The sequence below is a fragment of the Chlamydomonas reinhardtii genome, chromosome 10 (assembly GCF_000002595.2).
Source record: "Chlamydomonas reinhardtii strain CC-503 cw92 mt+ chromosome 10, whole genome shotgun sequence".
In the NCBI taxonomy this organism is placed as follows: Eukaryota; Viridiplantae; Chlorophyta; class Chlorophyceae; order Chlamydomonadales; family Chlamydomonadaceae; genus Chlamydomonas; species Chlamydomonas reinhardtii.
This window is the reverse complement of record NC_057013.1, coordinates 139,054-158,677: the sequence shown is the minus strand read 5'-3', so window position 1 is coordinate 158,677 and position 19,624 is coordinate 139,054. Positions and strand designations below refer to the sequence as shown.

At 66.5% G+C, this 19,624-nt stretch overlaps 2 protein-coding genes across 2 annotated transcripts; one reads left to right on the top strand and one right to left on the bottom strand.

Annotated features, from left to right (window-relative positions):
• The first annotated feature begins 12 nt into the window (after nucleotides 1–12).
• Nucleotides 13–12,478, top strand: CHLRE_10g418800v5 (uncharacterized protein). Its single transcript, XM_043066424.1, has 8 exons — nucleotides 13–234; nucleotides 308–499; nucleotides 640–2,576; nucleotides 2,735–3,790; nucleotides 3,907–4,530; nucleotides 4,645–7,913; nucleotides 8,033–9,590; nucleotides 9,682–12,478. Exons 1-8 carry the CDS (start codon nucleotides 210–212, stop codon nucleotides 11,131–11,133), a joined length of 10,113 nt encoding a protein of 3,370 aa, XP_042919821.1. The 5' UTR covers nucleotides 13–209; the 3' UTR covers nucleotides 11,134–12,478.
• A 702-nt stretch (nucleotides 12,479–13,180) lies between these two features.
• On the bottom strand, nucleotides 13,181–19,612 carry CHLRE_10g418750v5 (uncharacterized protein). The gene is made up of 4 exons (XM_043066423.1): nucleotides 19,306–19,612; nucleotides 18,103–19,044; nucleotides 15,945–17,894; nucleotides 13,181–15,729 (listed from the first exon to the last, which is right to left on the bottom strand). The coding sequence occupies exons 1-4, from the start codon at nucleotides 19,423–19,425 to the stop codon at nucleotides 13,684–13,686; spliced, it is 5,058 nt and encodes a 1,685-aa protein (XP_042919820.1). The 5' UTR covers nucleotides 19,426–19,612; the 3' UTR covers nucleotides 13,181–13,683.
• Between the last annotated feature and the right edge of the window lie 12 nt (nucleotides 19,613–19,624).

Sequence of the window (19,624 nt, the reverse complement as noted above, 5' to 3'; positions counted from 1 at the left end):
CGACTAAATGCAAACGTGAACAGACCCCAACAGCTGGCTCGCCGGCTTCAACTGCAAGGAATTATTTATTTTCAGAGCGTAGAATAACACGAATGAATGAAGTCATTCTGAACTGTGGATATAGCACATCAACGCACACGCCGCAGCGTTGACCACCGTCAGCGGCATTCGTTGTTTAGGACGTCGCAGCCAAGCTTTGTGGCTGAAGAATGAATTCAACAGGATACAATCATGGTAATGGCAGCGTATGTGCTAACTCTGCTCCTCGCGACGATGCTAAAAGTAAAAGCTTCCCCTCGATGTGCAGGGATTCACGCCGACCTAGCACAACAGCACCACGACCAGCATGCAGGTACAGAGGCCCTGCTCAAGAAGCTGGCACGGTCCTACAAGACCGTGCAGGCAGAGGACAACAGTGCAGCCCTGGCGAGGGAGAAGGACGCCCTGAAAGCACGCCTCGGCAAGCACGCTGTGGCACCATCGTTTGGCGCTCAGGGAGGTGAGTTCAAGGAAGTATAGCCTTGGGGCCTTGCCTGGCATACACACGGCCATGGGGGCGCGTGGCGTAGAGGGGCATAGCGTTTGGGTGCGCACTTAGTTGCATTACGGAACCTACCCGCCAACCTCTTACAACCGCAGCTTTGGGACTGCAGCCGGCATCAGCCCCCTTCCGGCACCTAACTGTGGAGATGCCACCCTCGCCATCGCCCAGCGCCAGCCAGCCGCCGCCATCCGCGCCCGGCTCCAGCCGCTCCTTGTACCCGGCAGCCCCCGCCGAGTCCTCGGCCCGTTCACTCATGTCGCAGGCCAGCGGCACGCCCCCCGTCGCGCCGGCTGGCCTCAGTACCGCGGCCGCGGCCGCGCTTCAACGCCTGCGCGACCAGCAGCACAAGCTGCAGCACCAGCACTGGCAGCAGCCCCAACAGCAGGCAGGACAGGCCCCACTGGGCGGTGCATATGCAGGGCTGCCGCAGGCCGCATACGCCCAGGTACCTCTGGCACATCCACAAAATCACCCGCACCAGGTCCAGTACCTGCACCAGCAACAGCAGCAGCAGCAGTGCCAGCAGTACGGCAGAGGTCGTTATGAAGGCGCCACTCCTGCTGCGCCCCAGAGCGGTTCGACTGGGTCAGGTGCTGGGGGCCAGGCGGCAGATGAGTGCAGCGCCGGGCCGGGACTGGACACTACCGCTGCTGGCGCAGGCGCAGCAGACGCTGGCGCTTACAAGAGTGCTGGAGCGAGCGGGGCAAGCAAGTTTGGCAAGGCGCTGAAGGCGCTGCTAAAGCCCTCCAAGTCGAAGAAGGGAGGTGCAGGCGAGGTGCTCCAGGTAGCAACAGGGCCAGATGCAGTAGTGGCTGACAGCGCCCATCAGACGTTGCGCGACGCGGCTTCGGGCGCTGGCCGGTATGTGCCGGGCACAGATGGTCGCCAGCTGCAGCACCCCATGGCCATGGCCGATCAGCACTCGCTGCGGGCGACACGTGACAATCCTTATGCGGCGCCCACGCCAGCGGATTCAACTCGCACGCTAGATCCGCAGCAACGACACCAGCTGTGGGGGGCCACTGGAGGCAAGGCCACAACTGGGGCGGTGCCTGCACCTGCTGACCCGCACCAGCAGCAGCGACAGCCGCCGGCACCGCCCCAGCAGCAGCGGCACCAGCTGTGGGCAGGCCAGCCTGGCGCCCAGGGCAAAGGCAGGCCGCCGACTGTGCCTGCGACCGATAGCGTGTCGACTGCGGCATACTTCCAGTCAGGCATGCCCGCGCAGTATGCAGTCCCACTGCTTGGCTCCTACCCCGCAGACCCGTTTGCAGCACCTTCGCTGGACGGAGGCGCCAACGCGCCGCCAGCCTTTGCATGGAGCGGAGCCAGTGCGGTCTCTGGTGTGCTTGCAGCACCACTGTTAGCGTCTGCGCCTCTGGCGGCTGCGGGTCACGCGGGCGGTGTGGCTACCACACTGCCATTTGCATACCTGCAAGCCCCGCCGCCGCCACAGCCCCAGGTGGCCGCTAAATGGCAGCGGCTGGCGGTAGGGGGAGCGGCTGCAGCGGGCAGCAGCGGTCGGCAGGCTGGTGCTGCGACCGGCGGGATCAGCGCTGCAGAGGTAGAGGCAGCAGTCCGGGGCTCGGACCTGGCGTTTGGGCGTCACGGGAGCAGCGGCATCGACCTCTTTGCACCCGGGACATTGGCCATGCTCCGGCGACAGCAGCAACAGCAGCAGCCGCAGATGCCTACCCCAGAAGGGCTTACTGGCGTAGCGGCTGGACACCAGATACCGGCGCCGCAGACGGGCACTGGAGCCGCGGCGCCGCCACTGCCGCCCGGCGGTGCTCGTGATGCAGCTGTGGCAGCTGTATCGGATGTCATCCTGTCTACCACGGCGGCGATGCAGCGCCCGCAAGACCTGCCTCGCGGATTGGGCCCAGCACCGCCGCCGCTGCCCAGTCACGGCAAGAAGGGAGCTGCAGGCGGTGCCGCCGCAGACAAGGAGGGCGGTAAGTCCAAGTACAAGGTCCCTAGTGAGGCAGGCAACGTGTGGACGGCGCTGGTGCATCGCTCAAATATTGGCCAGGTAAGCTTGGAGCCACAGGGTCGGATAGCTGCTGCGGGTGATGGACAGCCAGTGGCGATCGATGATGCCGTAGGCCTGTCTCCGATAAGATTAGGGAGTTGCTTACTTAGCCGCAATTTACTTTTCGTGTGCTGATACCGCCCTTCACACAACTTCAGGTGGCTCAGCGGCTGGCGGCGAGCGTGCCCGGCTCCCGGCGCCCCACAGACAGCTCGGGGGTAAGCGGCTCTATGGGCGGCGCGTCCGCAGTGCCACCGGCCAACAATGGCCAACCCTCTTCAGGTGGCGCCAGCAACAGCGGTGCGCCTGCCCCGTCACGGCGGGTGTCTTGGGGCTCTGACGCCGGGCCCGGGACCGCAGCGGGCGGCCACGAGGAGCGCGCCTCAGCACCGACTGCAGGTGCAGCCACCCGACCTCGGCAGCTGTCCGGTGCTGGTTCCACTTCGGCAAATTTCCGTGCAGCAGCCGCGGCGCTGTCCCAGCTGCCGCCGCGCCCGGGCGGCAGGATCGGCTCGGTCACCGCCGCAAGCACAGCGGCCGCCGGTACAGCGACCACAGCGCAGCTGCAGCAGCACGCACCTAGACCGTGCATCGGCGCTGCTGCCAGCTCGGAGCACCTCCGAGCACCGCAGCCTGGTCCCAACACCGCGCCCGGTCCCAGCGGTGCCGCGCCACTGCAGCGCTATCCCGCTGTTCCGGACGGCGCCACTGCAGCAACGCGGGCGAGTGCCCTCCTGGCCGCGCAGCCCGCGCCAGCTGCTGGCGCGCCTAGCCCGCGGGCCTACCCTGCTGTGCCCGGTGACGCAGCTGCTACGCGCGCTGCCGCGACAGTGCCGGACACAGCGTACCTCCTGGGTATCCTCAGTCGCCTCAAGACGCCTACAGTCATCCGCCAAGCCGCCGGGGCCGCCGCTGCGAAGGCAAAGGCCGGCACCGCCAGCGCTTCTGCTGGTGCAGGTCCCGGGATCCCGCAGGACCACGTGCCAATGGCAGCGGCCGAGTGCACTGACGCACCGGGTTCCCCTGCTGCGGCTGAGGCTGCAGCACCTGCTGAGGCTGTGGATGCAGTGGAGGCCGCAGGAGCGGGCGGGCATCCAGCGGTGTACCGACGGGCGTTTGGGCGCAGTGTGGGTCTGGCCTGGCGGCACAAAGCGCTGGGCTACAGCAAGGCCGGGGCAACAGCCAGCTTCCATGAGCGCTTGCTTTCACACAAGGTAGGTGTGATTCCTTTTCTCTAGTATGTGTGTTGGATGCGTGGCTAAGTTGATCATGCTACGCGAGAAGCGATATGGCAGTGTAACGTCATGCCCCTCCTCCTTTCCTTCTTCAGCAATTCTCCTCAGGCGGCGACGTGCGCCCAGTAGCTGCCGATGACTCCCAAGAGCTTGAAGCTGCCGCCGCGGCCGCTATGGCTGCTGAGGCAGTGGCGGCAGCTACTACACTGGACTCTGACGCGTATGAGGATGCGGTCGAGGACGAGCCCAGTCCTCAGCACTCCGAGGGCGGTGCCGATGCCAGTCCTGGTGGGGCTACTGGAGCGTCGCCATCTGCTGCACGGGCTTCCCGCACCCGGGCCCCGCCGCCCCCCGGCTCGCCGTCTCCCCAGCCGCTGCTGCAGCCGCACGAGGCGGTGCAGCTTGCGGCGCGTGACGAGCACGGCCGTGTGGTGGCGCTGGCGGCGGCCTGGGACGATTACGTTACGCCTCGCAGCGGCTGTGGCCCTGGGCCGGCATCTGCGGCTGCATCGCCCAGTCCTGCGTACCGCCAGCCTGCAGCCTCACCGCCAGCCGCAGTGTCCACTGCAGCAAGCCCAGCGCCGCAGCAGGCACAGCAGCTGGCGCATGCCGCTGCGATGTGGCTGGGCCAGAGCCCCCGAGGTGCTCAGGGGCTCTCGCCACAGACCGGCGCTGTGACAGCGGCCACTCCTCCAAAGCCACCTGCGGGGCCGGAGACGGTGAGTGGCCATGCTGTGTAGTCTTGCCCGGCTGTAGCGTGTAGTTGATAGGGAGGGCGTGTTCCAAGTGCAGCTACCACGTCCTCGCTGACATGCTGTGCTGGTGACCCGCAGTTGGACATGCGCCGGACCCCAAATCGCAAGCTGGACTACAGCGGTGCTGAGGTGGCGTCGCTGGGCGCCTGTGCGGCTGCGGGCACAGTAGCCGTGTCTCGGGTGGCCGCGTCTCCTCTGTCATCGGCTGCAGTCGCGGCGGCTGCCTCAGGCCTCCGCAGCCGATACGCAACCGCGACCCGGGACGACGGCTGCGGGTCCAGTGACCCCGAGGAAGTGGAGCCAACTGTTGGTAGCGGCAGTGCTGACGAGGAGCAAGAGTACTGTGCCGCGGAGGGCGAGGGTGAGGTGGAGGCGCCCGACAGCCGGGTCAGTGGCAGTAGCTCTGTGGGCAGCACACGGGACCGCGCCCGCACTGGCATGACGCCCGGCGGCGCGGCAGGTTCCGGGCACGCCGTGCCTGACCTAGCACTGGGGCTCGCCACGGCTGCGTCGGCTGCGCGGCCTGATCGGGATATGCAGTGGCAGCAGCAGCGCATGAATCAGAGCCTGTTCGGGGCCCCTGCAGCTCACAGCCCACACGAGATGGCCGCGGGTATCACGCCGGGCGCAGCGCTGCACGTGGCACGCTCGCCCGCTTTCCGCACGCCACTGCGGCGCTGGGCCGAGGGCGACGCCACCGACGAGGAGGTTGACGGTGGCGACACGAGCAGCGTTGCGTTCGCCTCTGCGGCAACCACCGCTGCTGCAGCGTCAGCAGTTATGCAAAATCGCGAGCTCTTGCCAGAGATGTCTCTGGCTCGCGAGCTGCAGTTCCGGACTGCCGGCCTTTCTGCACACACTCCAGAGCCTCACGCTAACGTCACCGCAGATGGCGCCCTGCCCGTGCAGCAGCCACAGCAGCAGCCGGAGCTCTCTGAGGCTGTGGCCATCTGGGGCGCGGTCCCGAGCGCTCCGCCGCTCCTCACTCCAGGGGTGTGCCAGCAGCTACCGCCGTGCGCCGCCGCAGCAGCTGAGGGTACACCCAGTTTCGCCGTTTTCATGGCAGGTGCACAGGGCGCCACATGGCCTCAGTCCGCCGCGGCCACACCGCAGCTGCTCGCCTTGCAGGTGCAGCAGCCGCTGGAGGGAATGTCTGAGGCAACAGCCGCCTGCTCAACTCCAGCCACGGCATCACCACTGGAACGTCACTGGTGCCGCCGCTCGGTGGGCGTCGCCGCTGCAGTGCACCGGCAGCAGTCGCAGCGGGCCTTTCGCACACCCGCCAGCAGCTGTGGTGGTGACGCCTCCGCCGGTGGCTCTAGAGACGCCATACAGACGCAGCTAGAGGAGCGTGCGGCCGCTGTCATCCAGGCGCGCTGGCGCGGCATCAGGTCACAGCGCGCGTCCCTATCAGGCGCCGCTGCACAACGGCTGCCGGTCGCGGCCTGCACCCCCAGCCTGCAAGCTGCCGGCGTCCCGCAAGGGAGCAGTGCTGGCTATGCCGACTATCTGCAGGAGGGTGACGATGACGCGGCCCTGAGCGAGGCGGCCACGGACAGTGGCTTCGAGGACGCGGACGCTGCGGAGGAGTTGGGCGTGCTGATCGCGCAGGAGCGCCTGCATACCGCCGCCGTGCTCATCCAGTCTGCCTGGAGGGGCCACGCCGCCCGCTCCGCAACTGCGGAGGTACGCCGCCGACAGTGCCAGGCCGAGCTGCTGGCGGCTGCTGAGGCTGCGCGACAGCAGGAGCAGGAGCTGCGTGAGGCGGAGGCGGCCGCGGAGGAGCTGAGGAAGATGGAGACGGCTGCGGTGGTGGTGCAAGCCGCCTGGCGGGGCAGACTCGCTCGCGCGTGTGCACAGCAGGAGCGGCAGCAGGCTCGTGCGCTGCAGCAGCAGAGGGCCGAGGTGGCGGTCCTGAGGGTGCAAGCGGCCTGGCGCGGCCTCGTCGCCCGTCGGCGGGTCGAACGGCTGCGTGCCGCTGCCGCTGCAGCCAGAGCAGCCGAGGAGGAGGCTCGCCTGCGGCTTGAGGAGGAAGCTGCCGAGCAGGCTCGTCAGGAGGCGGCAGCTACCAGGGTGCAGGCTGCATGGCGCGGCTCGCGTGCTCGTGCTACATTCGTGGCACTTCAGCAGGAGCGCCGGGCTGCGGAGGCAGCTGCTACGGCGGCGGCTGAGCAGGCGCAGCGAGAGGATGCCGCAGCGGTTACGATGCAGGCGGCGTGGCGTGGCTTCCGTGACCGAGCTGCAGCCAGCCGCCTGCATCAGCAGCAGCGGCAGCGAGAGCAGGAGCTGGCGCGGCAGCGACAGCAGGATGAGGAGCGGGCACAGCTGCGTGCCGCAGCCACTGCGATACAGGCGGCGTGGCGGGGCAGCCGGGTGCGTGCCGAGGTGCAGCGCCTGCGGGAGCAGCACCAGCAAGAAGAGGCTGAGCGCCGCGAGCAGCAGCGCCAACTGGCGGCGGCGGTAAGGCTGCAGGCAGCTTGGCGCGGCCACTCTGCCCGCATTGCGGTTGCTGTGGAGCGCAGCCGGCTTGCAGCGGCAATGGCCGAGACAGCAGAGGCTGAGGCAGCCCGCCAGCAGCAGCAAGAAGCTGAGGTTGAGGCGGCTGCAGAGCTGGAGGCGCAGGCAAAGGTGTTGCGAATGAACTTCGCGGCGTCTCGCATTCAGCGCGCCTGGAGCCGCCGGAGGTCTGTCCTCGCGCTTCAGCCGCAGCTGGAGGACGACGAGGTATTTGCCTCGACTCCCGCTGGTGCCACGGACCCCGGCAGTAAGGAAGGCCAGGGCGCCCTGGAGAAGGAGGAGAAGGAGCAGAGCGAGAGTGGCGCTGACAGGCCAGCCGCACGCGCCTCGTCTGCGCGACGCGGTGGCCATGCGGCGATGTGCGGCAACATATTTGCAGTGCTTGCCGGCGATGATGACGACGATGACGACGAGGAGAGAGAGGAGGACAACGAGCAGGACTGTGCGGGCGAGGAGGCCTGGCTGGGCAGCGCCGCTGCGGCGAGCTATCGGGCTGAAGGCGAAGATGCCGCCGGGCCGTCCCAGCTGAGGGCCGCGCCTCTGTCCTTCGATGACATCCCCTTGGGCGTCAGGCTGCCTGTGCCACCCACAGCTGCAGCCACAGCACGCCGCGGCCCGGCGGACTGCGTGCCGCCAGCCGGGCCCGCGGGCGAGGGCGGACTGTTCGTGGCGGTGCCCGTCCGCAGCACCGAGGTGGCGGGCCTGGCTGCGGCTGGCACCACTCCTCGCGGCAGGGGGCCGGGGGGCAGTGACGCCGACCCTGCCAGCGCCGCGGCGGCTGCGGCTGGCGGCAAGGTGGCCATGCTCATCTCCGAGGGCATCAGCATACGGTCAGTAGGAAGTCATAATAGGGAGTCATAATACTGTCGCATTGCTGCACAGTATGCATGTCTAAACATCAGCAACCGACTGTCTTGCTAATGTTTCGGACGCCTACTTTGCCATGCAGGTTTCCTGCTGTATCGCCGAGTTCGGTTCAGCCCCCCGCCGCCGCCCTGCAGCCCACACAGCAGCTCCCGGCACAGCCGCAGCATGCCGCAGCGTTCAGCGATGGCGACGGTGCAGACGATGATGCCCCCGCTCGGCCCCGAGCACCCTTACATGCGCTGAGCCCGCAGCGGGCCGCTTTCACGCTGCCCTCCGCGCTGCTGAGCTCCTCAGAGGGCGACGATGAGGAGGACGAGGACGAGGGTGGTGAGGCCGACGAGGAGCAGCAGCTGAGTGGGGAGGAAGGCGTCGGGGCTGGTGATGATGACGACGACGGCCTAGCAGGCGGCGCAGCGGCGGGCAATGAGAAGGAGGCAGTGGATGAGGAGATGGCGGCGCAGGTGGCGGCGCTGGCGCAGGTGGCTGCGGCTGCGGCTGCGGGGCTGCTGGCCGGTGACGACCCGCGTGTGTTGCTGCTGGGGCAGGTGCTGGAGGACCCCAGCCCGCAGGCTGAGTGGCTGAGAGGCCAGATCGCGGAGCACATGGCGGCGACTGCCGCCGCGGAGGACCAGGCAGCAGAGGCAGAGGCGGCATCCACTGCAGCTGTGCTGAGGGCTGTCGCTGCAGCGAGGGCGGGCGTGGAACCGACAGCACAGCAAGAGTCTGTCAACTTTAGCGACAGCGAGGTGGATGAGGAGGAAGATGAGGACGAGGATGAGGGCGGCAGTCCGGCGGGCCTGAGGTCTGCAGCCAATCCGTTTGCACTGCTTGGTGGCGATGACAGCGGCGCCGATGAGGATGAGGATGAGAACGAAGAGGACTTGAGTGACGGCGCCGACAGCGAGCAAGTGGCATCTCCCCCGCAGGTGCAGCAACGCCTCACCGCCACTGCCGCGGAGGGATCCCAGCCCCGGTGCAGCCCCATCTGGGCACCAGCTGCACCGCAGCGTACTGGCGCCGGTGCTGCCCACGCCGACAGTGGAGACGAGAGTGGAGAGAGCTCGCCTGGTGGTCCCAGTGCACTGCGGCGGCCTGCTAACCCCTTTGCTCTGTTGGGCGAGGGCTCCGAGGGCGAGGACGAGCAGGACGAGGGCGAGGGGGGGGTGGGAGAAGATGAGGACGACGAGCACGATCAATTCAGCCTCGACGGCGATGGCGATGGCCTATCACCAGAGGTGGCGGCGTCACCAAGCCCTCCAGCGGCAGAGCCCGCAGCCACTTTCATGGCGGCCGCAGCAGGTGGCGCCACAGCAGCGGCGCCGGCAGCTGGAGCCACCAACAACAGCCCCTTCAGTTTCGGCTTTGGCGGCGGCGGAGTCTTTGGTGCAGCCCAGTCGTCTTGGCTGGGTGTTGGTGGCGGCACTGGTGGGCAATCGGCGCCATGGGCAATCGGCGCAGTCCCTCCGCCTGCAGGCGGTGGAGGCGCAGGTCCCGCCACACCGACCCTGACTACCGCGTGGCCTGCACCCGCAGCCCGAGCAGGCAACGCCGCGCCTGGCTTTGGTGGCTTCGGCCTGGGGCAGGTGTGGGGCGCAGGCGGAGCGACCGCAGCCGCGACCTTATTCGGGAACTCGTCACAGGTAAGCCTCTGTACAGGGTATGAGTAACGACTGGTGCATGTTTGCTTTGGCCTCTGATTGAACACAAAATATGCGTTACCTGCCGATGCAGCAACCCATTCATGCCGGAGGCGGGCTCTTTGGCGGCGCTTCTGCGGTGGCGGCACCAGCCCCAGCCCCTGGTGGCCACCCGGCCGCTGCGAGCTCGGATGCTTCCTATTCCGCTTTCGCCTCAGCTGTGGGCACAGAGGCGGCCATGCTGCCGTCGGGTATGGGCGGCGCCGCGGCGCTGGACCCCGCAGCACTTGCCGCCGCCTCAACGCCCATGTCGCGACCACGGCTGTGGGCACAGGAGTCCGACAGTCCAGACGGCGGCTACGGCGGCGGCAGGCAGCCTCGCATCGCGGCAGCAGCGGACGATCCCGACGCAGTGTCCGACGCCAGTTTGCCCTTCCTGCCCTATGACAGCTGCACAACCACTGTGGCCTACAACGCACCGCAGCGTCACGGGGCCGGTGACCTGGGCGGCAGCTTTGCGGGTAGGCTGGCGGCCGCGTGGGGCGCCGTGCCGGAAGAGGGCGGGGACGGCGGTGGTGACGGCGAGGGGCCGGAGGAGGGCGAGGAGGGTGCGGCGCCCCGCCACCACGGCGACCGCTACCGCGCCACCAGCAGTCCCAGCGTCAACAACGCCAACACACAGACGCCGTGGCGGACAGGTGCAGGCGCTAGTGGTCAGGTGGCAGCTGGAGATGCATCCAGGGCAGGGGCCTGGGACTCGCCAGCCACTGCGTTCCAGCGCGCGGCCCCGCACACGCTCCGCGGCGTGCCCACGACCGTTCGGGCCTGGGCGGCGGCAGGCGGTGTGGAGCAGACGCCGTGCAGCGCCCGCGTCATGCCAAGTGCCCTGGCACGCATGCAGCAGCAGCAGCAGCAGCAGCCATGGGGGCCATCGCTGGGGACGCCGTTTGCAGCGACTGAGCCAGGCAGAGGCAGTCCTGGTGAAGATGAGGATGCGGGGGATGCGGACACGCCTGTGGAGGGTACCGATGGGGGCGAGCTGGGCCCGGACGCATTGGCCGGCGCCACTGCAGCGCGGCCTGCGCGGCGCGGGCAGGAGCAGCAGTTATTTGCGGCTGCTGGTGCCGCCATGCTGCCCAGCCGGCTGTTCGGTGAGGACGAGGGCGAGGAGGGCATGGAGCTGGATGGAATGTCCGAGCTAGAGGGTGAGGACGAGGGCGAGCAGGCCGGTGAGGGCGATGGTGAGGGTGAGGGAGGTACTAGTGACGAGTTCGAGGACGCCGCCAGCCACAGGGCAGGCGCCTGCAGCAGCCGCGGCGGCAGTGGCTTCGCGTCAGCCTGCAGCAGCCGGCGTGTTTCAGACGGCAACGGCGTGGTGGCGCCGCACCTGGCCGGAGGGGCGACGGGGCTGGCGGCTGCGTGGTCCGTCCTGGGGGCGCGTGGTGCCTCTAGCCTGGGTGTGATGGATCCGGGTCTGTTGCCCCTGGGGCCGCAGCAGCAACTACAGGTCAGCGCCCGAGCTTATGGTGATGTTGCCCCAGCATGAAGGACTGCCGCCATTCCTACACGCATGCTGTCAAAAGTTGATGTGTGTTTGTATGCGACCGCAACCATGACTGGATGGTTGCAGACGTTGTTGCCACTATACGCCTGGCTAAAAGCGTGGCTGGGTTGATGTAATGTGATGTCCTTACGGTACGTAGAGGGGAAGTCGGGAAGGCTCATGCGGGCTCTTCGCTAGCTCATAAGCCCAGGCGCGCCTTTATATCGGCCTCTTTGCTGCAACAACTCATACCGTATACTCATACCGTACTCATACATCTGAAGTTACTGAAGTTACTGAGGCGGGGTGGGACTGGGCGGACATGATTGCGCCGGTGGCTAACGTTGCGCAAGGGTGCCGCAGCTCCGAACGACACGGACTGGGGGTTATATCATAAGACAGCGGGGCAAGCCACACGGGGAGGGCACCATGCCGAGGGGTCTGAATATGTTCCCCTCACTCATGCGGCCGAGTTAGCTGCTCGGACAAGTTGCAATGGCTTTTACGTGCTACATATATATTAGATATCAGTAGATATTCACGTTTGCCGACGATCGTGCAAATAGATGTTGAATGCTTTGCGCCAACGGACCCTGTAGCTCCGATACAAGGCTCAATCTAACGTTTAGCAACCATAAAGTCCTCCAACGTTTGATTAAGGCTCAAAGCAACCCTTTGGAGACTAGTTGTGACCTAGAGTCGGGATCGCGAGGAGGCCTCCTCTTCGTTCAACAAGTAGTTTTACAACATCAGTTGATCTTAATAAATCGACGGCAGCAAAGGGTACTGGAATTCATGCCCTCAAGGGCAACATGCTTTCATTGTGCGGACAGACAGGCTAATCTGAGCCCTGTCTACTCGCTTCACGTTATACACATATACAATAGAAGCTTTAGCTAGTCGGCCGGCTAGAATACGCATGTCGGTTTGGACACATTTTGGTCCATGCGTGCCCACCTGTGCGGACAAACACGCGGGTTGTTCTCCCAGCCCGCATATTATTTCGCCCCCCTGAGTTCACAGAATCCATATGGATAGTGTCCGCCATGCTTCATAAGAGTTTAGGAGGGATCCGCTGAAGTCTGGGGTCAGTGATTCCCCCTTCTGACACGTTTCGTACCCCCCATCTTGCAAGCCATATGACGTTTGCGCGACAACGTCCCCAGTCTCCCGAACATCAAGTATTTGTTAAATACATCATAAGGATCATATTGCCCGAATTTGGTGACTGGGGACGTTGTCGCGCAAAAGTTATTAAGGGGCCCAAATGCAGTTTTTCACCTAGGGTGCCTCCCCCGTGTGGGGGCAAGCCCAGACCGTTGCCCAAAACATGTAATGGAAGTTTTTAACGGCTGGGGAATGTCAGGAGCCTACCAGAAGACGAAGGGCTACCGCCCGCAACACATATTGGGTTGGTATGTTGGGGTGCGACATGTCATGTGCGACTCGCCTGACCAGAACGTGCCACAAGTCGCGGATCGGTGCTTGCGCGTCGGTGGAAAGGCATGTGTATGTCCCATGCGTAGGTAAGTCTCGTGGGCGTGCTTTACACAGAGATATGTTTACAACATGGCTGTGATCAAGACGCGCCCGACGAACTTCCCGTGGTTACATGTTAATAGAGCTCGCTGGAAGCAGTCGTTTGACACCACCCTGGAAGAAAACAGAGGGGATTTAGGGGGTGTACGGCACGGTCGGTCGTCGGTCGGGGGGGTCGGGAGGTTTCGCGGGGTGGGGTCTGGAACTATTGTTCGTACCCCCCCCCCCCCTGGCTCAAGTCATCAAGGCATCCGACAGCATCATAAGAGGCCTTGGCCTGCTTAAACATACCTAGTCGGGCAACTTAGCGAGTTTCTATCCCGCTCATCTGCAAAAGTGCAAATGTGGATGTCGCCCCACCGTTCGGCTGTGTTGCCTGCACCTAGTCCTAGTGGCCTGTTGCGGTGTTGCCCTTGCTTTCCCGGCCTGTTTCTTGATGGTGTGGGCTCTTGTAGGGTTGTGGCATCTCGTGGAGTCTGTGCGGGTGGGGGCGTCGATGGTGTATCTTGTTTGGGACCTTTGAGCGTCTCTGGCGCCAGAGCACAAACTGAGGCTTGCATCCTAATAGCTGCACCGAGACTAACCAAGCCGCAAGGGCCCCTCGTCTCCTGGAACTGGATTGTTAATTGCGTCTTGCAAACCGTGTGCACCGTCGTGGTTGTGCCTAATCAAAGACAGCGCTTAGACCAAATATCACGTACGCAGCAAGCCAACTTAACCTGGTCAGCACCTTGCATAACCTGCTTCACTGAATCAGAACTGATACCGTACGTTGATCTGACACACGTGTATGCTTCACTCTCAAGTAAAACATGCCCTTCATCCTCTACTCCTTTGTTGCAGAGGGGGCAAAGCCTGGCATTTCTAGGTAAATGGCGGTCTCTATTAGCTGCATATGTCCTGCTAACCCTCATTTGGTCAGTCAAGCTATCACGATGCCATCAGGCCATATCCAGTCCTCCTGGTGCTGCATCAGGTTGCCTAGGCCGCTCAAACGGCCAGCAAACCCGCAGCTCAGTTGTCCGCCTCGTCGCTGCCTGCTACCTCTGCCTCGAATTGCAGCGGCCCTGGCGGCTCACCGCCGGCGCCATCAGCCTCACTTTCACTATCACCGCCGCCGCCGTGCCCTGCCTCAGGCCCGCCCAGGTCCTCGCCGCCCTCCATGTCCCAGTCGCCCGCTCCAACCGCCGCGGCTTTGGCACCAGCGCTGTGCAGTGCGGGGCGAGCCCCGGTCTCCCCGTGCCCTGCCTCTACCTGAACCAGGTGCTCAGCACCACTGCCGCCGCCGCCACCTGCGGCTTCCTCGCCGGGCCTGCCCTGCTCAAGTAGCTCCACCACCCACGGGGCCAGCGACAGCTCGTCAGCCACAGGCACTCCGACACCGCTGCCTGGAGCCCGCCCGCGCACCGACCTGCCGCGGTGTAGCGAGCCCCTCAACAGCCCGAGTGTCCGCAGTACGCTTGCATTCACAGCTGCGTGCCAGTGGCCCTCAACTCCATTTCCACTGCCAACCGTGGGCAAGTCGGTGTCTGGCTCGCACATGCACAGCCCCGCCACCCGCACGAGGCAGGCTACCAAGCCCGGCGTCACCAATGCGGCGGCCGCTGCGGGCGGCGACTGAGGCAGTGGCGACGGCCATGGCACGGCGGCCACCCGGCCCGCCAGCTGCTCACAGGCGGACGACAGACCCTGCCGGAGCACACGCCCTGTTGCCGCTGCTGCACCCTGTCCTGCAGAAGCCGTTATTGCGCTGGTCTGAGTGCTCAGCAGCGCCTGACATGCCACGTCCGCAAATGCCTCACCCAGCGCCCTAACCGCCGTTGGACTGCGGCTGCACGTCTCAAGCAATTGCTGCAACTGCGGCTTTTGCTGTGCCGCCCCGGCGCCCCCGTCCAGGCCGCCCTCAGCGCTGCCGCCGAGCGGCGCAATGGCCGCCATGAGGGCTGCTGCCAGCGGCGCCAGCACACTGCCGTACACCTGCTCGTACGGTAGCAGGTGACACAGCACCAGCAGCGCCTGCTGCAGTGCCGAGACGTAGGGGCCAGCCGCAGCGCCGGAACGTTGTCCGGCCCCTCCTCCGGCTGCTGAAGCCAGCACGCAGGTCGCTGTAGCTGCGGTCTGAGCCCCGGGCTCCGATGTCGGCGCTGCAGCAAGCAGCAGTCCGACCAGGCGGCCCGCCAGCTCGGACGTGGCACTGCGCGCTTCTTGCAGCGACGCGGTCAGAGCCTCGTCCAGGGATGAGTTGGAAGGCTCTGCGGGAGTGGCACCCGCATTAGTGGTCGCTGCCTTGACCACGCCCACTGCTTGCAGCAGCCGCGGTAAGGAGGGTAACATGGGTAGCGGTATGGAAGGATTGCGTGCGGGCGCCATGGAGCCTGCAGCTGTGGATGCACCGCCGCAGCCGCCGCCCTCACTAGCCCTGGCACTGTCCCCTGCCGGCAGCTTCGCAGCCGCAGCATTACCGGTGCCGCTGCCCGCTGCTGCAGACGTGTGTGCCTGGGCGTGCTGGTGCTGCTCCAACACCACTCGGAGCAGCGCCGCCGCCGCCACGGCCTCGGTCTGTGCACCCAGCTCTGCGGGCAGCGGGGGCAGCAGCCAGCCCGGCCCCACGCCGCCCTCCTGGCCCACCGGCCCGACCTGCAGCTCCGACACGGCCGCCGCCAGCCGCTCGAGCGCCAGCAGCTGCGCCGCCACCTGCAGCGCCGTACTGAGTGGTGCCGCCACCAGCGCCCCCTCAGCCGCACCGCCTCCCGCGTCCCACAACCCACTGCCGCTGCTGTGCCCCGTATGGCTGTTGTGTCCAGGGCCACGCTGTTGAGGCGCGACTGCTTTCGCGCTGTTGGGGGCCGCCATGGCTGCTGGCCAGCTGACCACGAGGCAAGACAGCGGCACAATGGAGCCGTGGCGACAACAAGCAGCGCCGCCGCCGGCAACTCCGTGGCTGGTGCTGTCGTGCGGGTGGGAGCGCTGTTGCGGCCCCAGCTTAGAGTGCTGGTCGTACCGGTGGCGACGGGCGTCAGCCGCGGCGTGAACCAGGTCGGCGGCTGACAACAAGAAGCCCTGTGCACAGGTGGAAGGAGTGGAGGCATAAATTATGTATGGATTGTAGTGGCCTTACCCGTGGCCGCGAGTAGGAGCCTTGACACGACATGTTGTCAAGCTACCCAGAGACAGTAATATAAGATACTGCAGCACTGCACTCATCCCCGCCATGTTCAGCGCATATTAACTGTTTTGCTCCCAGCCCCCTCACGGCTTGCACGCCCCGCTCCCACCTGGCGGTCCCGATACAGGCGCAGCAGCTGGCCCAGTGCCGCCGCGGCGGCGCACTGCTCTACCACACTGCCACCGCTTCCCGTACCGCCGCCGTGCACCGCCGCAGCAGGCCCCGCCTCCGCCGCCGCACTAGCCTCGCCAGGCTGGTGTTGCAAGTGCTGGTGAAGCCATGCGGCACATGCGACCGGCCTGAGCTGTCGCGCCAGCAGCCCGCCCACCAGCCGGCCCGCAGGCGCCCGCCCGCTGCCCGCCGCCGCCACAGCCTCCTCTGCAGCCACCAGTGCAGCGGCCCGCTTGGCGGGTGTGGCCGGTGCGTCCGTGGCCCCTCCGCCGCCACCTGCCTCGGCGTCTGAGCCCTCGTGGTCCTGTGGGCCCACTGCCTGCCCATGCCCGAGCCCTGCCCGCCCCTCCTGCTGGAGCTGCACCTGCTGCTGGCCCTGCGCTATGAGCACATCCGCCTCACGAGCCACCTGCAGCAGCCACCGCACCACCTGCCGCTGCTGCTCCTGAGGGCGACACCACAACCCGCAAACAGCATCCTGCAGCGTCGCGCCAACACTGGAGCCCCCTCCTCCAGGGCCGGCGCCTGCTGCCTTCACACCACCAGCCGCAGCGCCACCCCGAGCTGCACCGCGTGATGCCATCAGCGGGCCGAGCAGCTCACGAAGCGCGGACACACTGTGGCCGGAGGGCCGACCAGCAGCAGTTGACCCCTGTGCTGCGGAGATGCCGATGTCGTTGCCACTTCCCCCAGCCTCGGCTGCGCGCTCGCCTGGCTTTGCAGACGCGGGCACCACAGACGCGGCAGCCGCTGCGGCCCCAGGCTCCGCTGCCGTGGCGCCTCCTGCCGCCCCAGCGCCTTGCAGCCCCAGCTGCGGCTTGCAGCAGCGCAGCACCGCACTGCACAGCGCCGCCGCCAGTGGGCCCGGGTGCAGCACGCCACCGCGCACTGCCTCCGCCGCGCGCCGCGCCGCCGCCGAGGCGATCTTGGCCAGCTGGCCCGCCCCACTGGCCCTGCCGTCCAGCAGGGTGGCCAGCAGCTCTGAGGGCGGCCGCTCCTTGCGCGGCCGGCCCCTGCTGCGCCGCACCAGCGCCAGCGGCTGCACCAGTGCTAGCGCTCCGGAAGCTGCTGTGGCAGTAGCGGCTGTACCTGCGGTGGTAGCTGTGAACGGCGCGGTTCTTGAGGCAGGCAGCGGCAGCGGCTGGGGCTGTGGTGGGGCTACCACTGGTGCGGTGCGTGGTCCGGCAGCGGCAGCGGCAGGGTATGACAGCCCCATGTGTTGGTTCGGGTCCATGTTCAGACGGCGCCGCTTGTCCCGATGCTCCTGCCCCTGCCCCTGCCCCTGAGCTTGCGGCGGCGGCAGCGCCTGACGAGGCGGTGCACCGGTTGCAGCCGGGGCTGTTGCAGCCATCAGCCACAGCTGGCCCTGCTGCTGCTGGTGCTGCTGGTGCCGCCCACCTGCGGCGCCGGCGCCTGTTGTGCCCACTCCTGCCTCTTCGTCCCTAAAACCTGCCAGGTCAGCAAACGCTGCGTCAGCGTCATCCTCCATGCCATCGGGGTCGCCGCCGCCACCGGGCCCCGACCCAAAGGCCGCCCGCAGTAGGCGGTGCGTGCGACTGACGCCCCGCAGCTGCACCGCCATGCCGCCCACAGTCGCCCGCAGTGCCCGGCCCCCCGCAGCGATCTCATCCAGCTGCAGCACCAAGCGCGCCTCCACCGCCGCCACAGCTGCCCCCGCTGTCGCCTCCGCCACCGCCGCCGCCTGCTCGCCCACCTGCGCCAGCCGCCTTTCCAACTGCACGTCCACCGCCGCCAGCCGCTCGCCGCAGTTCGCCACTGCCGCTGACAGTTTCCGCCGGTCGGCGTCTGCCGCCGCTGCCGCCGCCGTGTGCTGGTGCAGTGCGGTGGCGTGCTGCGACACCAGCGCCTGCAGCGCCTGCATCTGGGCCTGTGTGAGGTAAAGGGGTGCGAGCGGCACAGCACGTACGGTAGGGTCGGTGGCGGCTGTCAATGTTGCAACCGGCGTACGTTCGGTGCTGGTCATGGCGCTTCCCAATCCCAACCTCGTGACCGGTTACCGTACCTTCCTCTATTCCACATACAGCCGCCCCAAGCCTTCCTCGAGCCCCAGCCCACACGCTCCGAAACTATCGCACCTTGACTTCCTCCATGTCCGCCGCCTGCGCCGCTTCCCGCGCCGCTGCTGCCTCCAGCTGCCGCTCGCGCTCCGCCAACACCGCCTGCGCAGTCCGCCGCACCGCCTCAGCCGCCTCCACCCGGCCTGTCAGCGCCTTCCGCTCCTGCCGCCACTGCGTCGCCTCCTGCCTCAGCCGCTGCAGCTCCTGCAGCACAGCTTCCCGTTCGGGGTCCGGATTGTGGCTCGGGCCCTGGTCTCGGTCCCGCCGTTGCCTACTGCCCACTGCCCTTGGAGGGCGGTGGCGTTTTCCGTCACCTACACCCGCCTCACCCGCTGATGCTGCTTCTGTTGCTGCGGCAGTGGGTGCCGGTTCGGCCAATGTATTCCCGTCCCAGCTGCTGCCCTCACTGTCACTGCTCTCGCCCGCGCGAGCGACGGAGCCCGCCGCGCCGTTTGGCCCTGACTTGCCCCTGCCGCGCCCGCCCCGTTTGCGTCCTCCTGCCGCGGCAGTTGAAGCGGTCCCGTTCGCTGCTGCTGCTGTCCGTGCAGCGTCCGCTAACGCCTGTTGCTGCTCTTGCTGCTCGAGCAGATGGCCGAGCTGGTCGCGTGCCGCAGAGAGCTCCGCTCGCAGCTGCCCAACAGTCTGTTGCAGCCGCAGTACCTCGGCCTGGCTCTGCTGCTGCGCCTGGCCTCCCTCCGGCTCCGCAGCTCCCGCCTCTGGCTGTGACTTTCTGCTTGCACCTTCGCCTCCCGCGCTGACTGCTCCTTGCCGAGCAGCACGCAGAGCTGCGTTCAGGCGCTTCTCCGCCTCCGTGGCCTCCCGCGCAAGCTGAGCGCGGAGCCCCGCCGCCTCCGCCTGCGCCGCGGTCAGCGCCGCCTGTACCGCGCCGTGGTCCTCCTGCAGCGCCCGGTACTTGTCCGCAAGTGCGGTTGTGCTGACTGCCTGGGCGCGGAAGCCCTCCTGCAGGCGGGTCGGGTCACAGCGGCACCGGCGGTCACGTCCTGCGCCCTCCCGGCACGCCGTCCACCCCGCCTCACATCACGGCCAAACGTGCCAGCCCCAGTTATAGTTTAAAATCGTCGGCCCTGCCCGAATTTGTGCAGTCCTCCTTGCACCTGTTGCTGAACGCCGGTCCCGCACCCAGGTAGTGCTGCTGGTGAGCGCCACCAACGCTGCCTGTGCCCCCGTCCCGGACCCTAAAACCCTGGCCCCGAGCCCCACCAAGTATGTCTTGAGCTTGGCGCTCCTCGCCTCTGCCTTCGCAAGGTCTGCCTGGGCCTTCTGCAGTTCAGCGCCCTTCGCAGCAAGCCTGGCCTCGAGTTCAGCTAGTGTGGGAGCCATTTACAGCGCCGAGGCGAGCCGTCATCCCATCACTGCTACCTTTGCAATAGAGTCACATTGAGATGATCCTACTACCATATGAAGATTAATGGCGGAGAACCTGTCGAGCTGGGTGTTTGGAACCAATAACGCAAAACGGTGGAGTCAGATGGGGTCCAATTATGCTTGCTGATACTAGTGAAAGAATGCATCCATCAGG